General features: G+C 34.7%; 1 protein-coding gene across 2 annotated transcripts in view; it reads left to right on the forward strand.

Annotated features, from left to right (window-relative positions):
* Nucleotides 1–23,336, forward strand: part of LOC106132098 (transducin beta-like protein 2) — a 178,945-nt gene that overhangs the window by 10,699 nt on the left and 144,910 nt on the right. Inside the window, exon 3 of one of the 2 annotated variants that reach the window (XM_013331417.2) lies at nt 20,100–21,395. The exons of the other annotated variant lie outside the window; for it this stretch is intronic. Within the exon in view, the coding sequence (XP_013186871.1) occupies nt 20,100–21,265 (1,166 nt within the window). The 3' untranslated portion in view covers nt 21,266–21,395. Of the gene's footprint in view, nt 1–20,099; nt 21,396–23,336 lie in introns of those variants that run through there. 2 annotated transcript variants of the gene reach the window in all.

Genomic DNA, 23,336 nt, shown 5'->3' on the forward strand with positions numbered 1-23,336 from the left:
ATTGAGCATCAGTATAAGATATTTTATGCCGTCCCAATTAAATTAAATACACGATTTTTAAAAGTCATATTTGAATCTTTTTTACTATCTGAAAAAATCATTGCATTGTTATCAATACCATATCTCCAAAGACTTGTGTCGTCACCTCACGACGTGATTTGCCCACGGCGCCGATTTCGTGCTTTGTTTCCTAGTTATTCGATAATTATTACTTCACTATTTCGAAATCCATGTTATATGTTATTATTGATTTTATGGGTTCTCGTGTTCGCAGTAACTGTCCACAAATTGTTATTTCTAGTATAATAATACTCGTATAAGGCTATGCTTTAGTCATTCCCGAGTTTCACTTGTCATCTCATGTTTATTTGTGTACATACAAATCTTCCAAAGTGGTTTTACAATCACAATTTCAATTAGACTTAAGTTAATATCATGCTGGGTTTAATGTTCAATTTCTATATTAATGTAAAATATAAGCTCGTTTGCGTTACCTCGTTACGATTTCGTAAGAAGCGATCTATTCGCACGGGCGAAGCTGCGGGTAAAAGCTAGTCAAATATATTTTTAAGATCGGATTCCGATCGTTATTGGCTAAATAAAAATAGAACGTCTGCACACTTTTTGTAATATCCGTCATATTTTTTCTGTGAATAATTAGTAGCTGTAACCTAGATAATAAATCACATTTAATTTTGTATGTTGGTGCAGGTAATATTATAACGTAATGCAAAAAAATTAAAGGGGTTTTGTCGCTCATATGTACAATTAATTTCCTGTATGGTATTGAAAATACACAAAAATCAATAATTTGTTGAATACATATTTCCTGGTAATATAATCGTCTGATTTCAAAAGATGTTTCAGCATTACCATTTAATAGTTAAGAGAGATAGAATACATAAAGGCAATGTATGTGGGTAGTAATATAAGCATTGTCATTGCGAAACATTGACAGTAATTAACTGGACAACGGAATTAATATAAATACTTCTTATTAATGACAATATTATTTTGGCTGCAAATGAGCATTTCGAAAAGTTCAGAGAATTTCTACTATAGCTCTTTTATAAATTTCCAAATAGTGTAAAGTATGCAAAATGTGCTTACAAATATCATATACCTAATCTGTATTTTGTGGCCCTGAATGTGGCTTTGAAATAAAACCTTTTTTTTTTAATAACAAAACTGGAAACGTCTCGTTTGTTTACATTCGGTCAAAACATTTCATATGTATATTGTATAGGTTACATATTCTATCCAGCGTTGATACATAAAAGTGATCAGCGTCGTGAGATCACCGTCGCCGATGACGGAGACGCTTTAAGGTCAACGCTACAGAGGCCTCTGACGTACCGGCAAATGGCTACTATAATTAGCCAAATATGCTAAGTACGTTCGATTGCATTTAGCGCCGTTGTAGTACCATTTACTTGGTCTGCGTTGTTATTTTTAGAACTGTGTTGTCATTTACTGAACTCGATTATATGAAAGCCTATAAAATTTTCTGTACCCAAATTGAGATTTCAAACTGTTTCTTATAAGAATCATTATTAGGTGTATGAAAACTAGTCTGGAGAAAGCTCTAAAATCTATAATATGCATTACATAATCTCTTTTAAATAGCCGTTGTTATAAGACAGACTCGAAACAATATTTGTAGCATGTCTCGTAGAATTTGTTTCAGAAACATTTTTTTGGAACTAGAACGATATCCCTTCCTTGATCTAGTTATACAAATCACGAATGAGTTGATTTAAAAAACAATCTCAACCAGCACATAAAATTTTATTCTAATACTCATAAAGCCAAAAATCGGATGATAAATTTTCGAAGAAGTGCAGGCATAATGATAAATATAACATTATCATTCAACTTATAACAGGAGGAAGTTAACTTATTTTAGGTTTGAATAAGCACGTGACGTAACAGGAAAACTAAATAGTTCGACGCGAAAAATATTCATGGCGTGTATGGCAACAGCCAGCTTCTTCATTTGTATGTATTACCAGATTGTGACCTTCCATTGTTTGTGTCCGCAAATAGAAGTGTTAAGCACAAAGACATGATAATTTGGCTCGCACGGGCACGGTTTCCGCGGATGCTGCGCCGGCGCACACCGAAAGCGAAAGGAGATGCGTTGCAAATAAATTGTTATTTTAGCGGAGCGAATTCATACTAACGATGAGCAGTTCCGCTCTGGCTATCAGCAAATGCAATTTACGAAAGCATTTACACAACAATATTATTTTAGGATTCTTGAGATGAGTACAAGTTTTCAATAATACCTTGGAAACTACTCTGGCGCACGCGTATATTACCAGTTTTGTATTTTCAGATATCCGTATTATTTACCAAAACCGTGTGATATAATCGGAGAGGCTGCTTGTAAGGTTATATGATATAATGTATGCGCGCGGCGCGGCACGGCGCCCCGGACTACTTTCTCTTGAATTCGGTCGCGAAAGTTGTCTCGCTGGCTGCAAACTTTCTATAGTTCAGTGCATTTTAGTGAGTTAGGTCCTGCATGTCAATTCCGCTATTTTATTTTAATCCGAAACGGATCTGAAACGCATTGATGACAACTTTTGGTATTCTACTAACAATTTGTCAAAACGAAGCCGAAACGCATTGGTTACGCAGCCGAAACGGTTCGTTTGTCGTATTCTGCTAAAGGACAAATAACCTTCCGTTTGCCGTTCGGCTATTATTTCGTATTCTGATAAGTTTTTGACAGTTGGTCCGGCCGAAACGCAACGGTTTTGCATTGGTTGAATTGTCCAAAGTTACGGTTTTGCATCGGCAGCAAATAACCAACCGCTTCCGTTTCATTTGCGTTTCAGCTATCAACGTAAAGTTACTGGAATACCGTTTGACAATATAAACGCAACTGCAACCAAGCTGAAACGCATCCGAACTTTTTCGGTTAACAAATAGCAGAATTGGCCTGCTGTTAGTCTTTGCATCTGAAGATCCTTTTACCAATTCTTCAACTATTCATTTCTAGAGGCCAGTTTTTTAATTGCTCCGTATCTTATTGAAACACCTTATCAATATGAACTTGGTTTTACGATATGTTTTCTATACACGATACAAATAATTTTCCACATCATCAGTATGGATTATGTAATTTATTTAACACACAGGCGGTTAATGCAAAACGGCCCTTTTTAAGAAATTCATTTTAATATCGAATATATTAGGCGCAATTGATAAAAATAGTATTATGTAAGTTATGTTTGATAAAAATTTTAGATTATATAATTTACTCAATCATCATTCATATTATGAAGAAATATCACTTATAGATACCATGCCATGTCCATAAAACTTTGCTTTGATAAACATGTACAAATATTTGTACACGTTTAAGGCAAAATGCAATTTTAAAATTTTTTATTACTTATCCAATTCTGTTTGGAATACACACTTTTTATATATGTGATTTGTTGACGAGAAGAATAGGGAACACTCTTTAATCTTCTCTCATGGATGAAAGTCCAGAGGCTTGAAAAAAAATGCCAATATGCAACCTGTCACGATCTGGTGGTCATTCAGGTGGACTTCAGTATTTTTGGAGCCCGTTATGTATGCTGTACGAAATAAAGAGGTGAATATACATATATATATATATATATATTATGTGTGTATGAAGGTGTTGGTATAATTAATCAACGTTGGCGTAATATTTTAATTGTTTACAAGAGGTAAGATAGAAAATCAGTATAACACAACAAAATCACATCAAACTCAGCGTTCTTTATACATTGGAAAGCTGCTCGTAGGTGAAATGCTGGATGAAGTTAGACCATGCCAGATTCACTTTCACCCTTTACGCATTTAACCGTGTTCGAAGACATTAGTTTCGGTACGGTATTAGCAGTTGATTTGAAGCTAGGGGTAATGACATAGAAAGGTTTTCATTATTATTTTTTAATCTAATGATAGTTTATAACAGTCTTAGAAAAAGTAGTTCTAAGTTTGACCTGTATGTATGGATGTTTGTCCGCGATTATTTCGCGTTTCGCCGAACCAATTTAATGCGGTTTTCAGGACACTTTTGGTCAGGACAGGACGTGTTTGTGGCACTTAGGAGGTTTTAAAAATAACCGACTTCTAAAAATGAGGATATCGATTGGTCGCGGTTCTAATTTACAAAAATAGTTATTGTTGCATTATTATCTTTCCATGTGGCAGTTTGTATATTTCAATAGTAAACAGAATAGTATTGAGTCAATACACGTAGTAAATTATATCAGTGTTCTGCTTCATTGAAACTAGTATTGCATTACATGCACTCGTAAGTACACTCATTCTAATAGGTATGTCATCAAGAATTATCTACTTCCTTCAAATATTTTTATTGCGAAATTTGTTGGGATGGGTGAATAGTTATCAATCCATAATCAATAATAAGGTAATATTCAAATTTCTTGAAAAGTACATACATGTATATAATCACGCCTCTTTCACGGAAGGGTAGGAGACACTAAAGTAGTCGTCACGATCCCTGTATATCTACTTATTTAACTTCATCAACATTCATAGTTTTCTTCAGGCAAGCTCGGCGGACGCGAGTACTCTTGACCTGAACAGGTCGTACTTGATTTCATCTAGTTACATTCGTCTAGTCGTCTAGGCCTTCCCATTCTCATATTGTGGATGTTTTTATTAATTGTGACATATTAATTAATTGCAGAACATAATAGCACTTTCTTTTTTAAATTTCATCATTCGTATATAAAAAACTACCCATTTAATTATCCCTCTTCTAACGGAATCTGGTTTGTTCTGATATTAAACACCTAAAAAAATAAACTATTACGAACTGTACAAGTGTATATTATGTCATAATGTTATTGCACACATTGGACAGTTGTTGTTTGGCGTCAGTCTACTAATACCATGTGCTAAAGAAAACTATTGCTACATTTTATTTATTACGATTTTGATTCATTCATTTGTTTCGCATTCGTTTGCCTTTGAGTAGTGGTTTTAAAAACAGCATGAATAATTAAGATACATATTTAGTTTAAGCTGGTTAAAAAATATTCTATAGTAAGTAAGTATTTTTTTAAACTAATGTTTCCGGCGTTATATAGTTTCATGTTATAAGTTTTAACGCTTCCAACTGTTGTGCTTCTCTTATCTCGAGTCAAAGTCTTAAACTTATTTTCGCATCTATGATAGTTGTACTGTGAGTACAAATTATTTTTTTATCTGAATAGAATAAAATTTTAATAAAATATGTACGACATAAGCCTGCCATCTAGTATAGCACTGCGTAAACAATCTGCCTATTTGAAGCGTGACGTGACGTGACTAAGGTTAATTCTGACTACAACTAAAGGATGGCGCCACTATATCGAAGCTGAAAAACGCGGGAAAAGTTTTTACCGGAATATATTTTTAAATAGAATATCACAAGTACAAATAACAAATTTCTTGTTTGTTTTGGAATTAGTTACATGTGTGTGTTTCACTTAAAGCTGCATTCATAGGGAAAATAATGTAAAATGTTTAAAATATTCTTGAGCTAAACGGAATCTCGTAGACCTGGATGGACTTCAATGGTGTTTTTTCCTTTGCCCTGATTGGGCAATGTGAAACACTAAAATTTTCACTTCCATGTTTAAAATATGAGAACTGAGAACCTCCTCCTTTTTTAAAGTCGGTTAAAAAAGTAGCTCTTAAAGTCCCTACATTATATGATCTAAGATTATCTTAGATCATATAATTTTTCGTTTATTTTCGTTACTCTATTAAATAATATTTTGGAGAGTTTATTTTATGCATCTTAGTAGGTATTAATTTATATAACTATCCAATCAATAGAAACAAATCGAACGTTTTAACTGTAGAGATTGTAATTACCGTAGGTGTGGAAAAGTCGAATGGTCGATTGTTACATTCAAGGGCGTTAGAATTCACAAGAACCAGGAAAAGATCAGCCGAGGTCTTTCGTCGCCAAACGTTGGCTTCGCGTCACCCTGCGCGCGGAAGGTCCCAGCCTGCAACCTTGACCGCTACAGTTACTAGTTACTAATTATTCGCTGGTTTACACGGAAAGTCTATTTTTTTATTATTTTACTGCAATCGGCTAAGTAAAGTTTTCCTAACATACAAATCTCCTATTTTCTTTTCGAAAGCGAAAACTGTATTTGATCATCCCTATCATGTTTTTATGAAGATTTTCAATCATAATTTTTTTTTAGTATTTGAAGCGTGACGTCATCTTAGCTGGTCATTGCGTTGTGTTTTATCATAGTTAACCACTCATCAATTTAAAACCTATTAAATAAAATTTGTTAACTAAGTCATTTATAAATGTTGGTCTCCATTTAAATAGTTGCGTATAAGTTGTGTAGTTGTTGTAATATGTTCCATAAGTTGCGCATTTTAGACATTGCTTCTTCACATCCCTTTATGAGTTAATGCTTCTGGTTGCATCGCAAAGACAATGACAATACATGTTATTACGTTTTCTTGAATTTCTACGACCTTACCTATTTGTAATGTAAACATTATTGTTTTACTTACTTACCTATTTGTAATGTAAACATTATTGTTTTACTTATATTATTTATTCATATTGTAAGGGGATTTTCCATGAACGAAATTTTTTTTTATGTAAAATATTCGATGAATGAGTAACTTAGGCGTACATGATATTATTTATGCATCTATTTTATTTTAATACGATATTTTTTGGCTCTGTACGGAGAAGCCCGAATCCATTATTGTCTTTGATTAATATGGGACCAAGTCGATTTGAGTAATTTGTATCTTAATGATATATTTTTCTTCATTGTCACTCTTGTTTACTAAGCAGAGCAGTCTACATGTAATTACATAATTTATCTTAATCTCTAAGTTTGTATTTTATTTATGAATTCTTTATTAATTTTCTTCATACAATTATTTAAATGTTTTTATTATTTACTTATTTTTAAGTATTTTATTCAATGACCTTATGGACCATCGAAAATGCACATGACAGACTAAAATAAAATTAATAAAAAGTTACTTTATTGTAACTCTTTTTCATCGTTTGCTTTACTAACACAATGGTGGCGGTTAGTTAAGAAAATATTTATTTTTTAAGATTTTTCATATAGCTTTTATAAACAAAGAGTTGAGTTATCAAAATTTTAATGTTTATGTAATTTATTTATGTTTTTTTTATTTAAAAAGCTGGAGACGTTCAGTGCAGATGACGTACCTAAATAGTCACGGGACAGATTCTAATATATACGTTTTAATAAATAAATATAAACCGGACTTATACAGATTGAGCTATCCCCAAAGTAAGTTCTTGAGTTAAGATTACTCGTATAATCAATGTCATTTATATATAAACTTAGGGTTGTCATTTATATATAAACTTAGGGTTTTTTCAGTTACTACTTGACCTTCGTTAACGTTCACTGTTAATTTCGAATAAATTGTCTATTTATTTTCCATTTATATTATTATTTCTTGTTTGTTTGTAATATCTTAATTGCACAGACATTTACACAGTTAGAAAATAAATAACAACTTGCAATAACTTCTTCATAGAAAATCCAATCAAAGACGTAGGTTCAGGATCAGTGTAGTAGGTACTCTTGTTTTCTCCGTAAGTCTACATACAAAAACATTTTCTATAATGTGAGGAGTATGTTTGTATTAAGAGTAAAAAAGTTATGATTATACCGTGACGGATAGTTTGCATAAGATCAATGTCAGAAGATTCGTGTCTTCTATCTGCGTCAATAGAGGATCAAATCCTTCATTTATTTCGCAACCTGTCAATAGCACGAGTAATTTTGAAAGATTAAATTGCCACGATCATTTCGTAACAAGACGAATTGACCTCTAGAATTATTCCGATAAACGAATAAAAAATATAAGTAATAGAGAAATTATTTGTTGTGATTTTACTGTATGTATGATTACGGAGCCCAACCCAGAGCCCATCACAGACCTGCTAAAGATCTAATTTCCCAAATTATCGACTTTAAAATCCAAAACGGATAATAGGATCTCCAATAACCTCTAAAAGCTAAAACTGTACCTGCAGTTGATACAATAAAAAATTTGATTTCAATAAACAATTGTGAAAAACAAGTGACACGCAACATAACGTTAGTGTTTTGATGTCCGTATGACAAACGCGTAGGTACGTTGGTTATATAAAAACAAAGGCTCTTATTAGCCGTTCCGTTACATCCGTCGACGTCACGTGCGGATGCTGGATTCTGCATGTGGGTAAACAGCGGGCTTCCGAATGACCTAAATTTATACTCGGCACCAGATGAAGCCGGATACAATTACTAGTAAGTAATAAACGCTATTGCTGAATTAAGTCATTAGAAGATCGGTAAATATTCCAATATTTACTGTTAAATAAAAAAAACTTGATTTTATTGGTAGAAACGGGAGGTACCGGTGATCTTGTTTGCGCCTCGCGCCTCTTTGAAAATTGCTATGATTTGCTTTTTTCCCCCACAATTGGATTTTACAATATTGATTCGCAGTTTCAATTTCCTAGAATTACAAAAAAAAATCTTTCATTGTACTTTTTTTAATGACTCTTGTGATTTTTGATTATTTTTTATATAATACGGTTAAATAGAAGTTTAATTTTTAACAAACTTAAAAAAAAAACTTAATATGACCATATTTTTTACATATGTTACGGTATAATAAAAAAAAAGATACCCGTGTGGTCCCATAGAAATTTGGTTATGATCTGGTATTAATGTGGAAGATATTTCAGGAAACTCCTCACAAATCAACAGAAAAAGCTCTGCAGTTAAATTAATATGTAAATAATGGTGTATATGGCAAAGGCCTCTTCTGAAAAGGAGAAGGGATGACCATTATACGCATTTACCTAACCGTGACTAGTTAAAACTAGTAGCTAATACAAAAAAGAGAGCACATGTCAAGCACTAATCACTTATAGCATAGTTCGAAACAAATGTTACTTAAAATCTTACATTTTCTTTATTTTGAAATTAAATTTGCATGAGCTTACAGTAAGCTCCGGGTACGAAGACGAATGAATAGTTTTTATTTTGTAGACTTTTAGCTTATATAATACTTATACGCTCTTACACTGCGTAGTAAGGCACGTCGCTTTGTTTATGTTTATTATTTTCATTATATTCTAAATAAATATCGATTCATAGAAAATGTTATTTCCTAATTCATTATCATTGAGCAACAATGTTTGCACATTATTTGTACCTTTTACGCCGTAATCATTGAACAAATACCACACAAATGTGGACAGAATAGAAGCGAGTTCTTTGCAAAATGAAGGTTTCCATCGAGACCTTCAGTCTATTACATGGATGACGGGTTAGCCAATAATATTCGTTTATACGCACCGCTGTTGTTTCCGTTAGAAACCACTGATTTGCCAGGTTGAGCAATACTGACGCCTGCTCTGCCGTCTTTATTTTTTTTTACACCATGACTTGATGAAGATTCAACGCTACTTTTAGAAAAAGAAAGAAATCGAATATCCATTATTAGAATTTTGTTAACATTCATTTCGTTAATGTGGTTTGCATTACTTGTATCAAAATCAAAGTCTAGTATCAAAATCAAAGTCCTGGAAAAATACCTTATAATTATTATGTTACTTGAGTATCTTTGACTTTTTTGGATAAATGAACCTCAAAAGAATCTAAAAAAGCATTTTCTTATGTGAATATATATATAAAAAAAGTAGGAAAGGATTAGTAAGATTTTAAACCGTCTGCATATTTACAGTTATTTTTGTACATTTCGAAGGAAATAAGTACAAGATACGATCAGACTATCAGAATAAGCCAGGCGTGTTTGTTATGCAACGGCCATTAGCCCAAAAATGAGTCTTTCTTTAACATAATAGTGAAACCCAAGTAGAAAAAGATGTCGCTATGTCAGTTAAGTGTGCTACGTTGACAGAGACAAACTTGTTGCTTTTTGTTACGGTTATGAGGTTACCTCGCTGAGACACCATTGAACACTAGATTGCATGTCACTCATCGATCATGTATCGGCATATTGTGGAATATTATTTCTGCGTTTGCAAGAGGTTATAACTAACGATGATAAATAGAGAGTGACCCATAAATTTCTGCGTCATCTTTTTTCATTAAACTACCAAAAATATTCAATAGACTCTTTACTATTGCTGCGCTAAAAACAAAAGCCCCTAATGAATCTTGTTTATTAAAGAACTGTATGAAATTAAATTAAGCATTCTAAAGAATATTCACATGACATTGTTCTGCCTAATATATGAAATAAGCGTACCGCGATTTACTATGATCGCCACTCATTCACCACTAACAAGGACGTTGACCGCTGCTATGACCGCCGCGCTAAATGTCTTTTTAGTGGTAAGTACTACAAAGATGATATCACTGACCCATACTAAATAGGTCGATTAGGTCGTTAATTTGTAGTACACACTCATTGATCGTCTATTTTATTTTTAACATTCTTATTTTGATATCTAAAAATTGTTTGATTATGATTAAAGTTATCGCTAGTTGTTTTTTATTTATACTAACTTTTTATATTTGCAATGATTTCGTCGAAAATGATTGAACAAGCCATGGAAAACAAAACATTTTGATATTCAAGGAAATTATGTAATTTTAGTGAGCGGATCAATAAAATCTTGGAAGCAATCTGATTCATATAACGTACCTGATTCGGTAGACGATGAATGTCTACAAGATATGACGTATGTGTTTGAATGAGTTGTTACGTATCGCCCGCGCCGGGGATTCCGTGTCCGTGTGGATATTCCTATGGCATGGTTATAAATAGTTTATTTTATGTTTTCCTTATATTAATTTTATTTGAATTATTCCAATCTCAATTTCATCTTTGAGCCGTATAGCTGAGCGTGGCCAACCAATTTCGAGACTATTCGGTCTATTACGTAAAGACATGATTATATGCTGGATTTTATTTAATTTTAAAAATAATTAATAGGTGACTCAAGAATTTTGTTAATACATACAACAAATTCACCAATTTCATATATCGAAATAACATACTTTCGCCAATTCTTTTTTCTTTATTCATTGATGGAATCACTTCTTCGCTGTCTTCCTCATTCCACCTTTATGCGGACGACCTCCAAATTTATACAGCTGCTACACTGAATAATTTCAACCATGCGATCAGTGTTATCAACTCCGATTTGGCTCGTATTGCTGAATGGGCCAAATCCTTTGGTCTATTGATCAATGCGGCCAAGTCTCAGGCCATTGTTATAGGTAGTCCTCACTTTATCTCTAAATTTAAGTCATTGGTGTTTCCCAAAGTTGTTTTAGGCAATGACACTATACCTCTTGCTTCCAAAGTCAAAAATTTGGGAATAATCATTGACGAAACTCTTTCTTGGTCCCCTCAAATCAATGAACTTAGCCGGAAAACTTTTATCTCCTTGCATTCTCTGAGGCGATTGCAACAGTTCCTACCTTCTGATACTAAAGCGCTTTTGGCTCGTTCATTGCTCCTCCCTGTTCTCGATTACGCTGATGTTGCGTATATCGACCTGACTGAGGAACTGTTAAATAAGCTTGAGCGGATACAGAATATGTGCATTCGTTTTGTTTTTGGTCTTCGGAAATTTGACCACATATCGGAGTTCCGCTCACGTTTGAACTGGTTATCTATGAGATCACGTCGTAACTTACATATTGTCTCCTTTTTGTACAGTGTTCTTTTTAATCCCCTTTTCCCTAAATATCTGTCAGAAAAATTCACTTTTCGCATCCATGATCCACGCCTTCGTTCCTGTAATACCCTCCTTTTACAGATTCCTGACTACCATTCTCAAACCTACGGTAAGTCCTTTTCCGTGTTGGCTGCTCGCCTTTGGAATAAACTGCCCCTTCTTATAAAATTGTCCCCTTCTTCTAATTCCTTCAAAAATAAACTTAATAAATTCTTTCTCGAGTCTTGAATTGGTTTTGAAGTTAATTTAGAATATTAAATGTTTATATATTTTCTTTATTTATTTATTTGTATTTTACGTATATAATTGTTGTGTCTTAAGGATAATTCTAGTAAAAGAACTGTTGTTCACCCTTGCCTCAATTTTGTTTATGATCCTCTTACTGTCAGGTTGGCTGGAAGAGATCCCACTTAGGGATAAGCCCGCCTTTGTACTGTACTGTTTTTATTTGTAATGTACTCCTTTAGTGAACAATAAAGCATTTACTTACTTACTTACTTACTAACATTGAAATTTATTTGTTGTGTTCATCATCGTCTTTTATCAAGAAAGTGTTATCAAATCTATTAGAAAATCAATCAGAAAGTGATCAGCTCCAACTCAATTAGCTAGAGTGAAACCCAGCTATTATTATAAATGCGAAAGTGAGTTTATTTGTTTGTTTGTTACGTCTGAGGATCGTAAAAGGCTTTCTTATAAAGATATTAAAGTCACCTTTTCCATATCCTACTACTATTATAAAGGCGAAAGTTTGTATGGATGTTTGTTACTCTTTCACGCAAAAACTACTGAACCGATTACCATGAAATTTGGTATGTAGGTAGCTGAAGACCCAGAATAACACATAGGCTACTTTTTATCCCAGAGTTCCCGCGGGATTGATAGGGTTTCCATGCGGACGAAGTCGCGGGCGGCCTCTAGTATTCTAATAAAAACAATTATTGATAATTATAGCAATTAACAAAATCATATAGTCAAATGTCGATATCCCGTAAAAAATACAATACTTACCTAATACCTAACCTACTGGAAAACACGTTGAGAATATTTATCTCAATAGACATTTACGCGCTAGGAAAATACGTATAAATTTACATAAGTACCTTAAATCCATTACGTAATTAAGACAATGTGTCACTATATTAGCCGAAGTTATGGTTTTGCAAAATTTTGTTTACTATAGTTGTGCAAAATTATGATAAGAAAGAGTGAAAAAATGTGTACAGTTAAGATAAGTGTGTAATTGTACCTACTTATTTATTTATAGAAAACGCATAGAATACCGGTTTCAAGCTGTTACGCGTAGGATTGATAAGCATATGAATAATAATGATATACAACAACTTTGACGTATTAGTCTTGAAGCGGTTACGTGTAAATAAAATAATCCAAACAAACTTATCTTGTGACTTATTACTTATCTTGTGACACGTGTCCCTTAACTATTCTACAAAGTTCCTTCTTTATTTAGTTATTTCATCCGGAAAGTTTTATGGCAAATAGGTATGTATGCTCATTATTTCAAATTATTGGTCAACTTTAAACTCTTTCCGTCTAATTTTTTGTATGATAATAATGTCATCCTTCTTTTACTAGTTAGTGTCTTGTGAAATTTTCAAGTAAGGATTATTCGTATAAAGAGATGTTTTGTACCCGTTACGTATACGCAATAATTTTCCAAGCAACAACAATCGGCAATGTCACCTTTGTTTCTGGTCATATTTGCTGATGTAATTAGGTCAAATGTTGCATATTCCAATGTTTTTCTGATAAAATTTAAATCACCAATAGTTAACTTCTTTGGTCATTAAATAAACATCAATCGATACAATATGTCGCAGAATACTGTTTATTATTATTATTATACAATGAGAATATTTCACGGTGTATTTGTACTGCAATCTTGTTAAATCAGATAAGAAAGTATTAATCTAACTTTTTAATATTGTCTTATAGCGTCTTTGTTTTGACATCGATAGGGATCCTAAAGTGATAATTATCTTATCTATCCAATGGAATCATACTTAAACAACTACATATAGGCAATGTTACATTCACCGTGTTCAAATTTCATTGGTTGTAACGATTTTGATCAAATATTATACCTGAGCTGTTATCGACTATCGCCTTTGTTAATCGCCACGCAAAAAGTAACACTGATTCAATCAATAGTTTTTATAATTTTATTGTTGACAGCATACCTGTTCCTGTTACTCGTACCATTCACGGTGTTTTACGGAATACATTGTTATGTGACTGATTCTTTTTTACATAATTCTTGTTTTTATCCCTAACAGGCTAGGTAGAGATAACAGTTTTTTTTAGCTGGATTGATGATTATGATGGAATTGATATTAAGAAAGTGATAGCGATAAGCTTTTTATTGCTACAAATATATTATACAACATAGATTCATTTATTATTAGTTCTACATTCATTCATGTTTTTTAATGTAGACAATGTACATTCGTCTACGATTTAGATTTCAGAAATCTTATTTGTAAATTGACGTCCGACGAAAATGCTGTAGTGTAGTTTGTTCCGCCGTTTCTTCTACACATGCGCTTTGGACGCGGTAGTAGTTATATTTAGATTTATGTAATGTGACGTCAATAAGTGATATCTTGAATCCAATTTTGAAAATAAATTTATTCTATTCTATTGTAGATTGCTGCTTATTTTTGTCAAATACTTTTTAAACCCCTTTTTAATTTTAAGTACATACTTAAAAATGATTTAACTTATTGCTGATAATAAATGTTTTAATTAGTAATCTTCTATAATGAGCGCACATTATCTAATATGAAATCATTATGTGAGGCATCTTTTTTCAAATTTAAAAACAAAAAGCCCACAGACTTACCTGAATGATCTCATCATAAATATTTTTCATTAAGAGAAATAGCTTTAAAAAATAGAATGTTAAAATCATCATTTTCCTGATTTTAAGCAGTTTAGTTTGGGTCTCAATCCTGGGTAGACTGAGTTAGATAATAATTATATAGGAAAGTACCAGTTACTTGAATTTGCAGGTTACCTCACGATGTTTTTCTTCAATATATTACAATGATGGCATATACTTATGTAAAAAATATAGAAATGGATCAAGGTGAGACAGAAAAATAATACGTTACTAACTTTTATATACTAGGTACCTAAAGTTCCATCCGCCATCTAATCAGTCACCCAAAGACCAAGAAAACTACATTTTAAATAGGGAATCTCTAGATCCACACAAACAGGTGTGTTCTCATTTATTTCGTGCGACATAATGATACTTGGCTCTCTTTCCTGGATTTAAAGATTTTTTTTTAATTGTGAGTCTACCTTGTAAACAAATAAAGTACAAATATATTCGTGCTGTACGATATATAATTAGAGTTGCGTCTCGTAATAGGCGATTCATGTACACGCCACCTGCAGACGTGCCCCAAAAACGTTGTATTCCGGTTTGGGTTTTGGAACATTCAGACTAGTTTTAACCTTGTCACAAATCACCGTTATCTCAATGGACCTTCTACTTTTTTCTAGAAGTTTTAAGGTTCCGTACTAAGGAACTAAACTTTAACTCCAACGTCACGATTTTTACGAAGTTTGAGTTATAAAATCACCCGTCTCGTTCGTAAATTTACGGCGACGGATTGCGAAACTCTTTGCCACTATTTCACAGACTTTGAATTTTTGTTTTCCATCAGCTTCACGGATTTCCATTTATTTCGTTTCCATCTGAACAAAGATATACATGATAAGTAATGCATAAAAAATGTGTAAATTCAAAAGAAGTTTAGACGATAACACTATGCAGGTGGTCATTAAAAAGTTTTTAAAAAACAAGATAAGAACGTGACCTGCAGCATTACCTGATCGGGAAATGCATTTGTAATGAAACAATTTAGTTAAGTATACCTGGAAGTTTAATATAACTATTCACGAAATAATGTGAGATGAGAAGTATGGTGATTTTTGGTGAATGTACCTATTACGTGGCTTGACTGAGAAAAAGTAAAAAAATCTTTAAATCGCACTGCATTAAGTTCTTTAGCAAAAGTTCGCACGATTAGATCATGTTACTTTATACACATTTGTTACAAGTTTCGAAACATCATTGAATACTGCGAACAAGTTGCAGTAATAATTTGATTTACCTATAACCCTTACGCTGAAGTTAGTAACAACGTGAGCACCTTGACCCGCTTGGAAGTTGTGACGCTGCCCACTGCAAGCATGATGATGATGTCCAACTTTCTCCCAGACAAAGCCAAGACGACGACGTGCTATATTCCCCGTGACTTTTCCTTTTTAGGGTTCCTTGCATAAAAGGTAAAAACGGGACCCTATTTAATAATTTATTTATTAGGAAAACATACAATTGTTATAACTGTAACAATATTAACCTGCAGACGTGCCTCGAAAACGTTATATTCCGGTTTGGGTTTTGGTTATACATTATTTCTTTTAATTTCGTCCACAGGCGTAGGGTTACAGACAAAATAAGAAAATGTTGTCAGTAGGTATAATTGGTTCTTCTGGATATCAGATCAAACAACTCTTAGCCTCCGTTGTATATCTGTCCGTCCGTCTGCCTGTCACCAGGCTGTATCTCATAAACCATGATAGCAAGAAACCTTAAAAAATTTCACAAATTATGTACTTCCGGTACCACTAAACTCGTCCCAGACACAAAAAAAAATCATGCAATGTCAGACAATAAACGTGATTTCGTATTATTTTTGCTCTATACAAATAACGGTAACAGGTAGACGCTTAAATTTTTCTCAGAATATTAACTAGTATATTTTATACCTTTCAAAAGAAGTTACCTTCTTCCAAATTACCTTTTATTATACGAAAAATATCAATAAGAATATTTTTAGAAATAGAGATAAGATACTAATACCCCGACTTTTTTTTCACTACCTAACTAAAACGATCGGGACAAAAGCCAGAGAGATGATTATTATCTCTTTAACAATATGAGTAATTGGTACCATATTTTTAAAAGCTTTTGCAATGTATGTTTGTATATGATCGGATGGAATCTTTTAACTCAATTTTGAAGTAGATATCTCAACCGATTGAGCTGAAACAATATCATAGATATACTTACTGTGTATTAAGAGGTGATATGTTGATAGTTAAAAGTTAATGTCGTAAAAATTCTTCTAAGTAATAATGCTTTTTGTAATGTTGCACAATAGAATTGCAGCAAGGGTGTAGTTGCAAATATACCGAGCTATATAGATCAATAAAAATGTCGACATTATTGCCAACAATTCGCATTTTTTATAGCCCGTTTACAGTCCAGGTATGATAATATGTTAGCTTCACTTTATGGCTAAGTATGAATCTTCTAGGACCGAATGCCGTGCACAGCATATTGTCCACAATCAAGGTCACCTTTATTGATTTCAAATATCTTAAATTGAATTTAAGTTCCGGTAATACTGTTGGCTCTTCGCTCGCCGTGGCCTACTGACCGCGATTCTTGTGTGCTGTTTGTAGCACATCACATGTGGCGCGTGCGCATATACGCAAAACTGGTCTCAGTGCAATTATTCACCATAAAATTGTATTAGAACTGTTATTTAGCCCTAAATTTAGCATCCCTAAAAGACATTTCAATCATTTTGACATTTCTTAGACGACCTTTTGTTTCATTCATAATGTTTAATTGCATTTCTTTTTTCATAATTTTTGAATATTAACTATATTATCATATGATTATGTCTGACTAAAGTGATCGATAAAATTGTAGTCTTACAATGTAACAAGGCTATTCATGTTATTTATAACTGATTCGGAACAAATATGGGAAGATAACAATATCAAAAAATCATCTATTTGGTAGAACATAATTTTATTATTGTATGGTATTTTAAAGGAACATGATTATAATTAAATAGAAGAAGCTAAGGAAAACACATATTATCTTTTTAACAACTTTCTTTCCATGCATGCATGTTACAACTTCGTCATTTGATGTAATCGATAAATTTGCTACGTTTACATCGTCTTCAAGTAATTTCGTTTAATTATAGAAATAACAACCATATTATTACTTAAAAATAAGTTTACAGCCGCTTTAAAGCGTCAGTGCAGAAGAAGCGGTAACAAACTGCATTGCAGCATTTTCTTCAATATATTAATATAAATATGGATGTGTGTGTGCTCTTGCAAGAAGTTTAATCAAAATACAAAGCATGTACTACATTTTGCACATACATCGGCCGGCCGCTCTTAAAGTTCTCGATAGAATTTAGATGTTATTCTGTCGACGTACATGGGCTCATATCGGTGGGATTGCTGCGGTTTCCACGTAGGTAGTTGTGTACCGTTTGTTGGATGCGCATTTGACATCGATTCGAAGGTTATCGCCGCCGGTTCAGCGACCAGCCAGCCGCGCCCACGTGCGCCTTTGTATACAAACAGCGACAGTACAGCACACATATTCACCGTACCACGGCCACGCATCGTTAGGGATGTTATCGTGGTTTTACGTTAAGAAAAAACGCACGCCAATTCCGTCGAATCGAATATTCGTTTTGTTTAGCTATAGTTTATTCTAACTCTCCGTTGTCTTTTTCATATAAAGTCCATGTACGCTTTTACAATTAAAAATATTTTGTTTTTTCTTGGTAATCTTTTTTTATAGAATGACCGCGAAAGGGCATCCCAGCCAAATTCGTTCAGGGGTTTCAGTTCTGCTGTGCGTTGATATTAGAGGTCGGCGGTCGGTCGGCGCCAAGGTCGGAGTGGAAACCGATGAGGGACAGGACCCCTACCTCTGGCTTGCCTTAACCGGCCGGTCAGAGTGGAGTCGCGAGAGCTATACGCTCGAAGGATGGAAGTGTAAAATGTCATAACGCCGGGGGTGCCTGACTGGATCACCACGATTTCACGCCCCGCAGTCTCACCTCTCGACATCCTTAGCCACCCATGCCGATGTTGCCCCTTTGTTGCTTATCATGGTGACTGATTTGAGGGGCCCATTTAGTGAGTGGCCAGTCACCACCTGCCACATAATAGTCACCTATTCATGATTATGGCAGGTGTCCGAACTTCTCCAGCAATAGCCCAGTCTAAATCCATCCAAACGTCAACTCCATAACCCATATTCCTTTCCCTTATTTTGTAATAGCTCCACCTCCTGCCGAGACCTGTTCATGGACATATCGTCTATTGATATGCCCGGGAACGGGGTTTGGCAGGAGAACAACATAACATCAACTTCTCCAAAGGGCCTCTACGTGTTGGATTTATATCCCCACGCAAGCCTCTCAAAAATCCGGGGTGTATAAACCCGTGAAATCTAAGAGGAGAAAAATAATAATATAAATGCGGTGTTCTCATCTGGCCAACGGCGAGTACTTGCACTGACATAACCTCGTAGCCAGGATTATTCACCAACAACTTGCTCTTCGATATAGCCTTGTAGAATCTGAGGTACCGTGGTATAAATACGCACCGGTGCCAGTTCTTGAAAATGATCAAGCGACCCTACTGGGATCAGTCTATCATTACTCTTTCTTTCTTCTTTTCTTTCTCTACAGGCCTAACTACCGGTAGATTAAGTCCAATTACGCTGCTGGTAGATAACTAAATTCTTTTTTGTAATGTTTCTATTATTTATATATACATAATAAATAAATGCGAGAGTATGTTTGCCACCTCTGCACAGTTAAACCGATGTTATTAGAGGTACTTAAACTGTAGGTGACAACTCAACGTCACATGCCCTCGAAGAGTAGCTTAACATGTTTCAATAAAATTATACTACAGCACCTCAAAGTTTGACCTGACTAGGATTCTATCTTCTTGGCAATTTTAAATTTGTAATAAAAGTATTACCATATTTTACTCTTGACGTATTATAATTCATAGTGGAGTTGTCCTTAACAAAGAATATTATATAAAATCTTTACTTAACGTGCCGTGTGGTTCCCGGCACCAATACAAAAAAGAATAGGACCACTCCATCTCTTTCCCATGGATGTCGTAAAAGGCGACTAAGGGATAGGCTTACAAACTTGAGATTCTTTTTTTTGGCGATAGGCTAGCAACTTGTCACTATTCGAATCACAATTCTATCTTAAAGCCAAATAGCTGAACGTGGCCTATCAGTCCGCTCAGGACTGTTGGCTCTGTCTACCCCGCAAGGGATATAGACGTGATTATATGTATGTATGTATGTATGTAATCTTTACTTAACATATCTCATTAGATAAACGGTAGTCAGTCCTTGTGCGAGCGTCTGTCTGAATGTATCAGTCTCCAGCTCCGAGCTCTCTCAACTCTTTGTTTATTAAAGCTAGTAAAGTAAAATGCAACACTTTTGTAATAAATTGCACTGTTTTATTTTGTCAAGAGAGCGTCACGACGACAGCGGACACTGGCAGCATCGCAGAGCGGCGGCCACGCATCAAGAATCGAGAACGAAAGTCGGCGCCGCCGGCGCGGCCGCCGTCACCGCAGTCCATTTTCATGGAGGAACTAGCAGCAGCCCTACAATCGCATCTTCTTTCGCCCAAACGTATGTGGGAGCTTGGTTATCCTGTGGAAATCGAGCCAAATTCTACAAAAGCTGTGATGTATATAAACCCGCCGCCGCAACGTAAATTATTCATGTCTTGGGACGTCAATGCACCCGAGTTCGTGCCTGGGTCGCAAAATGACAGTGGCAGAGGATCGTTGGGTTCGACTCCACCGCGCTCTGACAGTGATGAAGAAGCGGATGAAGTGGAACATTTATGTGTACGTTGTGATAAAGTGTTTCATATGACTCGTGACGGTGAATATTTAAAGCAGGATTTTTGCTCATATCACTGGGGTCGTGTAGTCGAAAGACGCTACTCCTGTTGTGGTAAAAGTGTTGGATCGACAGGTTGCACTTTGGGCCGTTTTCATGTATGGAGCGGAACAAAGCCTGGAATGAATGGACCAATCGACGGTTTTGTACGGGCACGCTTGCCTCGCGGAGGAGTGTATGCGTTAGACACAGAGATGTGTTACACAACCGCAGGACTGGAGTTAGCCAGTGTCGCGGTTGTAGCTGCTAATGGCCGACTTGTATACAAAACACACGTGAAACCAAGTTCGCCAATACTGTGTTATAACACCCGATTCTCAGGCATCAGGCCGCGAGACTTGGAGCGCGCAACTAAGACGCTACGAGATGTACAGAATGACCTCCTTGGATTTGTGGGCACGGATACAATATTGCTTGGACATGCCCTGGAAAATGATCTCAGAGTGTTAAAATTATTGCACAACGCAGTTGTTGACACGTGTGCAATGTATCCTCACGCTAGAGGATTTCCGATGCGTCGGTCTCTGCGTGCTCTTTCTGAGGAATTTTTAGGACGAAACATACAGCGTAGCAGTGCGGGCCATTCTGCTTTAGAAGATGCTCGTACGGTAATGGACTTAGTATTGTTGAAAGTAAATGAAGAGCGAGCATTCAGAGAGCGCCTTCCGATCTCGAATGAAATGCATTTGTTGCAACCCTATGATCCTTTAGTCAATGCCGCCTAAATTTGTGATATTTATAAGACGATTGTTTTTCTGAACATAGACAAATTTTGATTGATGTTATAATAATTAATGAATTGTGAAAAACTGACAGAAATTAGAGGTTAATTAATTATGTGTCGCGTTGCCGAAGTTCGCATACCTGTATGTAGGTATGTGTCTCCGAATTGCGTTAAAGCAATAAACGTAATATTTTTAACGATTGCCTATTATTTTAACCTATCCTTTATTGAAATTGTTTATGCTCATGCATTGAAATTATTTTATCATAGTGAGAGTTAGGTATATATAGAGATACATAATATGTATCAATGCCTAAGTAATTTGGAATAACACTAGGGAGCAGAAGGCGTGCTACTGCCTATTTATATATAGTAATAGCATAGTAGAATAACGGAACTATACGTCATTGCTTTCGTGCAAAAATGTGTGTGCAATAATATAACACTTCTTTAATATACTTGAGTTTGTAATCAAGTTAGGTAACTATCATGACAATTTTTTTTTATTATTGAATACAACTATACTATTTACTATCGTTATTATAATGTGCAAAGCGACAGAGTTGAAGGAATTCAGCGACGCTTCTTAAAAATCCTGAGTAATAGGAGTGGTATAGGTGCATTTTCGTCCTATGAAGTGCGTCTAAAGTATTTTCATGTTATCAATCGTTAATTTAATTTTATTTTCGCTGTGTGTTAGCCTCTCATACTTGCCGGGGGGTCTTATGCGTACGATTGTTATACCAATTGTCAAAAATAAGACGGGTTATCTGGCAGATAGGGCAAACTACAGACCCATTTCGGTGGCAACCATTGCGGCGAAAATATTGGACGGCATGCTTAATGCTCAGCTTAATAAATATCTGAAATTGCACGACAATCAGTTCGGATTTAGATCACACCTGTCCACAGAGAGTGCAATACTGAGTCTAAAGCATACCGTGTCGTACTACACGCGTCGCAGAACTGCAGTGAATGGGTGTTTCCTTGATCTGTCCAAGGCTTTTGATTTGGTGTCTTATGACCTGCTATGGCAGAAACTGGAGGACACAAAAGCCCCTAAGGAACTTACAAACTTATTTAAGTTTTGGTACGCAAATCAAATTAACACTATTAAATGGATGTCAGTGTACAGGATGGAATGTGGTGTAAGACAGGGGGGCTAAGCTCTCCGTTTCTATATAACCTGTACGTGAATGCGTTGATCGAGGCTCTCGCGTGGTCTTTAAAATATTGGTAAGTTTCTAGGTACAGAGAGAGTACTAATAAATTTTATTTCTTCTAGTTTGTCTTTTCACGCGTTATATATTTAACCAATCAATTATCTTGAAATTTCACATGTATATAATTAACAGTCTGGAGAAGGTCGTATAAGATACTTTTTATCACGGTAAAAACCTATTTCCCGTGAAATTTGCGAACAATCTACATTCTTTTGTAGGTGCTAAATTCGCGCGGGCGAAGCTGCAGGTAATAGCTAGTTAATAATAATAATAACAAATTTAAGAACTAATTTATCACTTTATCAAAGTCCAAACGTCAAATAAAGTTATGGAATCGATAAACGAAAATAAATCGTCAGTTTACTTTAGTTTAAACTGAATTAAACTGATGAACTGATGTTCAGAAACGAAATTTGACAGTTATCGAACCAATAGCGCTATTTACGGTTCATCAGTTAAACTCCGTTTTAACTAAGACTTAACTGACCATTTGTTCTCGATTATCGATCCCAGAAATATTATTATGCGTAGATAACGACGAACGATCTCTCTCTCTGCCTACCTTTCCGGAAATGAGGCGCGATTTAATGTATCAATATTGATGGTTAAAGCCATCAATGCCGTATTTTATTTATTACTTACTTATTTCATTTAATGTCATCTTTTTAAAAAAAAAATGCACATTTAAATTATAATAAACTATTTGGAATTAACATGTGTCAAGAGCAAAATAACAAACTTATGTAACGCCAAGTTCGTCTATGGGTACCGTATTATAACATCAGATCGAGAATCTGGTGTTATAACACAGCATCAGGCCGTGCAACGTGCAGCACGCGACCAAGACTT

The sequence above is a fragment of the Amyelois transitella genome, chromosome 13 (genome assembly GCF_032362555.1).
Source record: "Amyelois transitella isolate CPQ chromosome 13, ilAmyTran1.1, whole genome shotgun sequence".
Taxonomy (NCBI): domain Eukaryota; kingdom Metazoa; phylum Arthropoda; class Insecta; order Lepidoptera; family Pyralidae; genus Amyelois; species Amyelois transitella.